Source organism: Phyllopteryx taeniolatus, chromosome 15 (assembly GCF_024500385.1).
Source record: "Phyllopteryx taeniolatus isolate TA_2022b chromosome 15, UOR_Ptae_1.2, whole genome shotgun sequence".
NCBI lineage: Eukaryota > Metazoa > Chordata > Actinopteri > Syngnathiformes > Syngnathidae > Phyllopteryx > Phyllopteryx taeniolatus.
This window is the reverse complement of record NC_084516.1, coordinates 20,502,031-20,511,635: the sequence shown is the minus strand read 5'-3', so window position 1 is coordinate 20,511,635 and position 9,605 is coordinate 20,502,031. Positions and strand designations below refer to the sequence as shown.

Genomic DNA, 9,605 nt, shown 5'->3' with positions numbered 1-9,605 from the left:
CTACCTCTTGGCCCAGGCCAAGGGGAAAAGAAACAAAGTCCACTCTCCCCAGACACTTTTCATGTATCATCGTGTGAATTTAGCTTTTAAAGCTCTCCTCTTTATTTAGCTGTAGGTGTATTGAAGCAATAATAATAATAATACAATTTTGAAAAAAACTTTACACGTCAAGAATATATGCGCACAGTCATAAATGAGGGTTAATGGGTGTGCTTGACAGTGTAACATATCCGTAAAGTAAATATTCTATTTTGTAACATGAGAACGCACGTTTCCACGCCATCTTCTGCGCTGTATGCTACTAATCCGATTTGGATGGTTTTTATTGCGCTTGTCTATGTGCTGCCATCACAACCTTCATTGAATTGGACTGAGAAGCAACATTTCTGTAGAGACGCTTTCGATGTTACCCAAAAGCATTACGTAAAGCCATGTTGGCGTCAGGAGCCTGTCGGTCAAGAGCCAATCAAAGAAGCCTATTTTGGGCGGACTATTTGAACGTGACAAAGTGCAGCCCGTTGATTGGCTAATAGAAACGTCGATCTGGAGACAGTCGTCTTTTGTTCAAGGTCGGTGATAGTTGTATTTCAATTCCAGGGGTAGTTTTCGTCAAGGTGATAATATACTGATACCATCATCTACCGTAGTATCGTGTTCATGATTATGTTATGACGTAAGTCTAAATACAACTACGACAACGTCCACTTGAATGTTTTTTTTGTTCCGCTACGACCAGAGGCGAGTTCTATTCTTATAGCAATTCCAGGATTGGGTGTGACGTCATTAGGTGGGCGTATGCGTTAGCAACATCAACAAAGAGAAAAACGAGAAAATAAAAGAGAAAGAGGCCTGACTGACTGCAGGAAAACCAGAAGGAATACAACCGATATGTGGATCTAATTTGCCGCAGCAACATGTAAGACGACCACTTCCGATTTCTTGGACTTATTGAGATATTACACAGAGCGTGCAATTTCTTCATTCCGTCTCCTATTCGACGGAGAACGAAATAACGGAGTGAGGCGAAGCAATGCCAATTTGACATTCAGGCGAAATCTAAACAAACAGTCATCGAAAGACTGTCCAAAACGTACAAGGTGTACTTTTCGATGAATGCACCACCGCGATCTATGTGGTAACCGTAGCGTTCCGCAAATTATATTGAAAGTTAATTCAGCAAATATTTCTTGCTTTCTACGTTTTGGGGGTCGATAAATGATCATTTAGCATCGGTTTGCAAGCGGCCACCCAGATGTTGTTGTTGTTGTTATCCTTGGGATCATGTTCTGTCCAAGGAACATCTTTTAACCGATTTATTTGAACATCGCTATTCTTTCTATTGATTGTATGATTATTTTTGCTTAAAAACCTTTTTGCGTTTGTGTCGTTGAATGTTTTGTAGTTTGAGGACTCGAGAAAAACAGCCCCGCCCCCTCCCAAGGTTAGGATTGAAAAGGTCAGCCCCCCGGTTGCCTTCCATGAAATCAAGAAGACTCTGCACTCTACGCAACCTTCGGAGCGTATTTTGTGTGTGCGTTTCGTCGTTTTTCCTGTCTGGGGCTCAGAAGGCGAAGCTGTGGGAAAGCTGTGGGAAGTGGGCCGGGCTCCGGGCTCCGGGCTCCGGGCTGTTGGGTGTCACTCCTCCCCTCTGAAAGCGGGTCAACTATCGAGACCAGACAGATCAGTGACAACACGTACGCCAACAACAATTACAGAAGGGTTTTGGTTTTGGTTTGTTTTGTTTTGTTTAGTTTAGTTTTTTTCTCCTATTGCGTTCGGAGTGAGAAGACTCGAGTGCCAGCCGAGACATGGATGCCTTGAAACTGATGAAGGAGCTGCGGGCGAACTATGAGCTGGAGGTCTATTATCTCCCGAAGGAGACAGGCCTGAGTCTCATTGAGTCCACCGATCAGGTGAGTCCGCTCGCTATACTTTTGACTTGAGATACTTCCGTACGAGATACAGCCTCAAGTGAGGGTTAAAATGTCCTGGCGTGACAGGACAATAACTTGCCATTGCCAAGTCCACACAATGTTAACTCGGGCGATGAACGCCAGCTCTCGGGTGAAGGTCGGCAAGTGCGACACATGAGAGCGGAGGTTCCCGACCTTTGTTGAACCAAGTAACCAAGTCAAGTCAAGTCAGCACCAGCAAAGCCAGTTGGTTGAAATCTGTGCTCTGGCCTTCCTGTGAACGTTGCGTGTTCTCCCCACGCTGTTTGCGCTAGCTTCTTCCCGCTTTCCCAAAACCTGCGTCTGAGCTTGACGGAAGACTCTAAATTGCCCATAGGTGCGGATGCGAGGACGAGTGCACTATTGTTTTGAAGTGTAAAACTAGCGAGTGTTGATTTTCCAGAGCGACGGGCGGATCTCAGCCAAGTGCAGAGATGCCAAAGTGGAGGACTTATGGAGTCTGACCAGCTTCTTTGGCTACAGCACGCAGACCTTCGTCCTGGCCGTTAACCTGCTTGACAGATTCCTGGCCATGATGAGGGTACAGATGCTCCTGTCGTGACCATTGCGGTTGAAGAGCGATGGCGCAACGCGGGAGAATCATCAAGTGTTAAAAAGCAGCCTCCCATTTCAGATCCAACCAAAGCACTTGTCCTGCGTCAGCTTGAGCTGCCTCCACATGGCCGCCAAAGCGACGGAGGAGGAGTGCGACCTCACGTCCGCGGACGAGCTCATCCGCATCGGGCAGTGCCGCTTCAGCGTGTCCGACCTCGGCCGCATGGAGAAGATCATCGCGGATAAGCTCGACTTCGAGTCCAACTCCGTCACGGCCTTGACCTTTCTGCACCTGTACCATCAGATCGCACTGTCGCACTCCACAGAGAGGTAAGCCAGAATACGGACGACTCCTTCTCCCCTTTGTAAAAAAAACACACGCACGCAAAAAAGCTCAAGTTTAGGCACTCCTGATTGTGACGCGTCTGAAATGAACTCAGGCATTCCCAGAGACACCTTTGGCACCTGGCTACATGGACGATAGATGATAGATCGATGTGGGAGGAAGCCAGAGTACTCTGAGAAAACCCAGCAAACTCCCATTCGCAACTGGAAACATCCGTCCATCCATGCATCCGTTTTGCGAAGCACTTCTTCTCAAGCAGGAGTGCTGGCGCCTATCCCAGCTAACAACCACAAACAATTTAGTCTTAAATGAAACTAGCATGCTTGTTTTTGGAAACGGAAAGGAAGACTGAGTACTCCTGTAAGCGCAGGGAGAAGATGTAAACTCCACGAGATTGGAACCCAAAACCTGTTCAAGACTATCGCAGCGTCCCGCCCTACATGGAACACGCCAAATAAAAACAGAAGTGCCACCATGCACTAACCGATAGTAGCCCCGCTGCAGTATTTTTGCGAATAAAACAATGTGCTTTTTCTCTCTCTTTGTGTCGCTGCAGAAGTGCTGTCTGCAAATTCAACCTTTTTTTGCTGCCGGCATTTAGAAAAAGCTCCTCCTTTTTGCTCGGCGCTCAACTATCAGACGGTCGCGTCTGGCCGAAGAGCGCCGATAAGATTTATTGCCGACTGCCGCTGACACCAACACTTGCATAACCGGTTGCGGGTCACGTTGGGGTTTCGCAACGTCATTTCGTGCATCCAAAAATTGTATCAGTTGTTTTAATCACTTCTTCTAATATAGTCGCGTCGCAGCGTAAATAACCTCTTTCCGTTGCGTGGGATAATGTCTCCGCGATTTGCGTTTCCAGGAAGGAGACGTTGAGCCTGGCGAAGCTGGAGGCTCAGCTTAAAGCCTGCCTGTGCCGGATCTCCTTCTCCAAAGCTAAGGTAGGAATTCACAGCGGAGGTCAGCTTGCATTAACGGCAGCTCAGCCGCCTAATTAGAAGTGAACCAAAGTGAGTCCAAACGATACCACAATGTCACATTTTCTCTCCTTCGTTTTTACTTCCATCCACCCATGCAGCCTTCCGTCCTGGCCTTGTCCCTCCTGAGACAGGAGATCGAAGCCGTTCGGTCGGAGGACAAGCTGGAAATAGCCCATCACATCCAGAGGCACCTGAAGGTAAACCAAACAAGCTTAGCCAGGGAAGGAGATTGGGAGCAAACTTAAACTATGTAAGTTGAACGCGCTTTAGGGGGGGGGGACTCCTTAAGATAGCGGAAGTTCAATTTGTACACGAAATGTCTGGAGTACTTTACAAGACAAACAAATCTATGTATTGTAGTTATTACAATCACAGCGTCTTTATTGTGAGGTGTGTGGCATCCATTTCGAGTGAGCAAATGCGGTACCTGTGGCAGGTTTGTCCACTAAGCAGAAGCGAGTAGCCGCTATGATGTAACTGTGTACACTCAGTGGGGACTTTTGCAGGTGTACCTAACGACGTTGTAGCCAGCGAGTTCGAAGCAAGCATGTTTCTCCGATCCAATAAACTATTTATCCTGTCTTTCGGAGGTATGTGCTGAGCAGATGTAATGGAGACAATATATATATATATATATATGTATGGTCAATTTTGTACAAACTCAAACTGTGAAACTGTAATTGGATTTTGGGTTGTTGTCATTTTGCCTTTTCAAATATTGCTCACTTGCTTCAAGAGTATGTTGTTAGTGTCAGAAGTTGTGAGTGGGGTTCAAAGAAGTCTTCATCCACCGACTTCTAACCTTGTGACCTGGGGAAAAGAAAGCGGTGCCAGGGTACAGCTGCGCGTTTGGAAGCGTCACGCACGTTTACTGTTCGTGGCGGGCTGATGGGTCTGCTGCCTGTGTTTGGTTTCAGATTGCAGACGGTGAACTCCTGCTGTGGCGTGGTCAAGTTGCTCAGTGCCTGTCGGACTACGCCTCGCCAGAGTGCAGCAAGCCCAATCATAAGAAACTCCAGTGGATCGTGTCTCGCAGGACTGCCCAGAACCTGCACAGCAGCTACCGCAGTGTACCCGAGCTGCCCACCATCCCCGAGTGCTGTTGGGATGAGTGTGAGAGGTGAGAGTTCTAACATGCTAACGCAGACTGGCTATGAGGTCCAGACCCTTGTGATAATTGCAAAAATGCCCAAAAATACACACTGTATTGGAGGAGAAAATGACTCCGTGCAAGTTAGTTATGTATGTATGTATATGCGGCAAGATAACAAAAAAAACATTTTTTTATGGTAACAAAATATGTTTGAAAATGTATTGTTTTGTTTAACCGGGTAAGGCAATGGAGAACAGTTTCTCAATTACAGTGCCGACCTGGAGGACATTTAGGGTTTAGTGTCCTTCCCGAGGACACTTCGACAATGGACGACCTGCTCCGCCGACTGGGCTAAAGCCGCCTCAAATAAGTCAACCGTCTTATCCAAAAACTTGAACATAATAACATCATACATATTAGCCACTATAATTATGCACTAGAAGTGTACAATATACACAAGTCCAAAGTCTGCATTCGGTATGAGAAAGAAGGTGTTTTACAGTGTCTGGTTGAGTCACTCAAGTGTTGTGTGATGAGAGTTTCTGAAGAGATGATCATTGCACTCACGTAAAGTCAGCTGGAAAATACCGAACACTCCTTATGACGCATGAAATGAAAAGGAAACAAACCCTGGGGGCCATGACAGTTTCTATAACAACCAAATTAGTGTTTGACTTCCATTCTAAAGAAACTGCAATATTACGTCACACGGATGTCTGACTGACTAATGTGCTCCCATGTTGAATGTCTGGATGTGCGCGAGTCACAAGTCATGCCCCACTGAGACAAGACCAGTTTCCATGACATCACGCAAGGCCTCTCTCTCCCTTTCACGCAACATGGGGTTTATTTGAAAACGTCCAAATGTTGATGTTGAAACTAAATGACGAAAGAGGAACTCGACTCACTGGCCGCAATATTACTTGTGCATATAGAACTGTGACGATGTTCCGTTTTAAGAGGTATAACATTTTTCACCTCTCATAGCTTGAGAACCAACATTGGAAAACCGATGTGCCTAATAAAAGCAAGCGTATTTACTATCATTTTTGATTGAAGTCATCCAAAAAGACAGGAAGACCTAACCCACAGGGTATGTCAACAAATATTGTTTCACATCATGCATGACCGACTGACTGTCAGCTGACAACCATTTTAACACAGTAAAGTGGAAGTTGGAAGTAGACTTTTTTATTTGTTTTTGTTTTTTTTGGGGGGGGGGGGGGGGGGGGGGCTGTATGATACATGTAGACTCAAATCTTAATGTTTTAAGTTGCACTGACTCCTCTGTTCATAAAGCCAAGATATTTGTAAATAAACGTTAAAAACGTTTTTATTATCTTTCAGTGAGGACATGATGAGTTCGGGCGAGGACTCCCTCAGCAGCTCACTGGGCAGCGATGGCGAAGGGCCGTTCTTTCCAGCGCACCTCCGCCAATACCTCGACGCCTGATGCCTCCGCCGTACGTCGCTGTGCCTCGCCCCACCCCAAAAATGTAACTTTTAATTTATTGTCTAATTCGCTCCGGTGCTAGAAGTGAATGAATTGCACAACAACTGGCAGCTGAGCAGACAGGAGTTTCTAGATGTTTTGTTCGATGTGTTGGTGGTACAAGGTACATTCCAAGATACACAATTGGTAGAAGACACTCTGGTTGGGGTGCAAGAACTGCACCAGATCAGAGGGGGAAAAAAACATGGCCTGCTTGTTGTTGTCAAGAACTTAAATTGACCAAAATGTGGCATGTATTGAAAGTGTTGACTGTTATTAATAAAAGATGAGTCGGTTTACTGATCCACACAAGTTGAGGGCAGCTGCAATTCTAAGTATCAGGACTTGATTTAGTTGCGCTTCAAACCCCCCCCCCCCAATACAAAAAATGTATCATTTAGTCCAAATTCTAACAAGTACTGACACGTTGACTGAAAATACACTGACATCAATAAAGGTAGAAAATAATGACATGTGACCATTTAGTTGCAAATAAATGTCCAGATTTGACGGAATATTTTGACTGCAACTGCCCTCACCTTCCAACTTTATTTGCACGGTTTATTTTTGTAGTTTGTGTGTTGTAAGCAGTATGTCGTTGGGGAAAACAGACGTGTGACAAATGTTTTTTTGTAATTATTATTCAACATTTTTGTTGAAACTCTCCTGAGGCCATTTGCTCAAAGTTGAGCAAGCAGCACCGACTCTCCCTGGAGGGTCAAAAACACGGTTAACTCATTTAGTGACGATGTGCGTGTGTTTGTTCATGTTTGTTTGACCCTGAGTTTAAAGTTGCCAGTTTCGGGATGTAGCTTCAAAAACTTGTTTTTAATATTGTCCAAGAGGAATGTGTGGAACAAACTAATGCCGAGTTAAAAGTTGTATTAAAAAAAAAAAAAAAAAAAAAGTACAAAAACACAAAGAAAAATGTAAAATTGTAAATGATGTACAAAAAAAAAAATCTGTTTATAGTTCCGTTGTAGATATTACGTTAATTTATTTTGTCACATGTACTGAACAAAACATCTTATAAAAAAGGTTCCTTTTAAACTCTCGTTGGGTTTTCTCATTTGCATTTCACCATGTCGGACGACAGCGAACCAGCAGCTCGGCTCATTAACAAAATAAAGAAAGCCGCAGTGCCACAGCAGAGCTATTCATTCCATTTTCATAGGCAGGTTGCGATGTGTGGAGGAGGAACAGAAAGTGCACAGGAGACACTTCTATTTTAACCAAGTTTATGCTGCAGGACTGCACATCAGGTCCAGACGATCGAGCTGCAACTACAGGTGTAATGATTAACTCATTGATCAACTTTCTATCATTAGGGACCCTGTTTAACTCAAAATTGTCAATCTTTGTCAACATTCTGCCTCTCAACAGTAAATGTTCTCAGATTTCTGTAGTCCTATTAGCTGTATTTAATCAAAAGACATTTGCAAACATCTTTTACTTTGGAAAACAATCAACAATTTTGCCTATTTTCTGACATTACGGATCAAACTGAATCATAATGGATTTGTTTGTTCATTTTCTGCACTGTCCATTTGAAATGACCGGATTTTTGATAAAAGGATGGAATAAATGTTTTCAATCAGATGAATGGATGATTGTAACAATTGCTACTTGCAGCTCCAGTTGCAAGAGAAGCCGAATCAGTCTCTGCTGTTCCTAACCAACTACACAGATTTGTGAAAACATGACTCCAAATCCAAGAAAGTGTCTCCAATCATGATCAGCATGAGAAGAAAAACTTGTTGCGGTGTAAAATTAGTACCCAGAACAAACTTAAGTAGCACCCGCCGCCCGTCTTAACTGGGTTTGCAGCCTTTGACCCCCCCCTCCCTGTAGATGAGAATTTATGCAGAAGGTAACAAACTCGCTTTGAATCTGTTGAACTGACTGATGAAAATAGGCAGAAGAAACTGTTAAGACTTTCCTCTTTAAAACGTGTATTGACAAATTTGTCAACAAGTGAAATATCCATCACTTTACCGATTGCAAATAGCAGCATCCGTGATCCTTTGGATCCACATTTGCGCACCACGCACACACGAATTATACAAATGTCTCTCGGTCCTACCAAACCAGTATGCACTCCGTCTTTATCAGCCTTGCGATGGTCTTCGGAGTTGGAGATGACACATTTTCCAAATAAGATCCAGTTTGTGTTTTTTTCAAATGAGAAAGCATAATTAATCCATTTCTCCATATCCTCAGGTCAACCAAGTCCTAAAAACAAACGTCAGGTAGGAGCAGAGACCTTCCGTCCATGAAGGCGTGGTTGTTGATTCCTTTGAGACTGGAGGTCTGAGCTCAATTGAGTCCATGACTTGACTTGACTTTGTTTAACACAAGATTAGATGAGTAAAAACAGGTCATCGAACGTATGGTTTTCAGCCCAAAATATCAAGACTGCATTCTGAACATGGGCCAATGGACAAATCAAAATCCCATCCGTGCCTTCTTTTTCTTTGGTTGTGACACCTGTGACCTCGGTCGCCCCAGCGAACTCTGGGAGAGGGGCAGAGACCGGGAGGAGTGGGCCACAGGCCCGAGTGACTGCTGCTCCGCATCAAAGTCGTTGTGTTGAGAGGGATCTTCCTGCACGCACAACAGGAATGATTACAATGGGAAGTGTTCATTTTGTTTAAAAACATACACCACCTTTAGAGGTGAGGAACACACACACACACACACACATATATATATATATGGCGATTAAACATGGTTTTTAAAGGCTATTTTCTAGTTGGAGAATACAACAACAATAAACAATGTTGTCATCTGTCAGTAAACGTGTGTAGACAATAGGTATTAACAGTGGAATTGATTCAAATTGCCCCCCGATGTGTGTCAACAGTGAAGCCTACATTTCGAACATAATGAGTTGAAAAGGCGCATCAAGACTGTGGTATCCCAGGACAAACAGTCTTGTCCCACGTTGAAAAAGCTCGCCCTTGAATCCCAACACGATTCACCATTAAAGACACTCGATTCGCTTCGCTTTCATATTTGATTGAGGACCGAAGGCTCTTTCGGCTCTAGTGCGATCTCAGTGCTTTCTTTTCACACTTGTACCTGTATCAACCTATACATCCACAGTGGATCAAAACATTGGATTCAATTACACACCCGGTTTTTTTGCAATGCTGTATAAAAAGAAAACTAAGATGAATACTTT

General features: G+C 44.1%; 2 protein-coding genes across 6 annotated transcripts in view; one reads left to right on the top strand and one right to left on the bottom strand.

The window, feature by feature from the left end:
• The first annotated feature begins 576 nt into the window (after positions 1–576).
• ccng2 (cyclin G2) lies at positions 577–7,475 on the top strand. The gene is made up of 9 exons (XM_061798908.1): positions 577–916; positions 1,403–1,694; positions 1,782–1,913; positions 2,356–2,493; positions 2,587–2,837; positions 3,719–3,797; positions 3,935–4,033; positions 4,754–4,956; positions 6,277–7,475. The coding sequence occupies exons 3-9, from the start codon at positions 1,809–1,811 to the stop codon at positions 6,380–6,382; spliced, it is 981 nt and encodes a 326-aa protein (XP_061654892.1). The 5' UTR covers positions 577–916; positions 1,403–1,694; positions 1,782–1,808; the 3' UTR covers positions 6,383–7,475.
• Positions 7,387–9,605, bottom strand: part of taf1c (TATA-box binding protein associated factor, RNA polymerase I subunit C) — a 22,826-nt gene continuing 20,607 nt past the window's right edge. For all 5 annotated transcript variants that reach the window (XM_061798898.1, XM_061798899.1, XM_061798900.1 and 2 more), the window contains one exon: positions 7,387–9,025. In XM_061798898.1, coding sequence (XP_061654882.1) covers positions 8,867–9,025 — 159 coding nt within the window. In that variant the 3' untranslated portion in view covers positions 7,387–8,866. The remainder of the gene's footprint in view (positions 9,026–9,605) is intronic.

What these genes read in the sequence shown, in the direction of transcription:
- ccng2 (XM_061798908.1), top strand. Translation starts at nt 1,809, where the DNA reads ATGGATGCCTTGAAACTGATGAAGGAGCTGCGGGCGAACTATGAGCTG. An exon ending in TCTCCTTCTCCAAAGCTAAG is followed by an intron (nt 3,798 to 3,934) that starts GTAGGAATTCAC and finishes CCACCCATGCAG; the next exon opens with CCTTCCGTCCTGGCCTTGTC. An exon ending in TGTTGGGATGAGTGTGAGAG is followed by an intron (nt 4,957 to 6,276) that starts GTGAGAGTTCTA and finishes ATTATCTTTCAG; the next exon opens with TGAGGACATGATGAGTTCGG.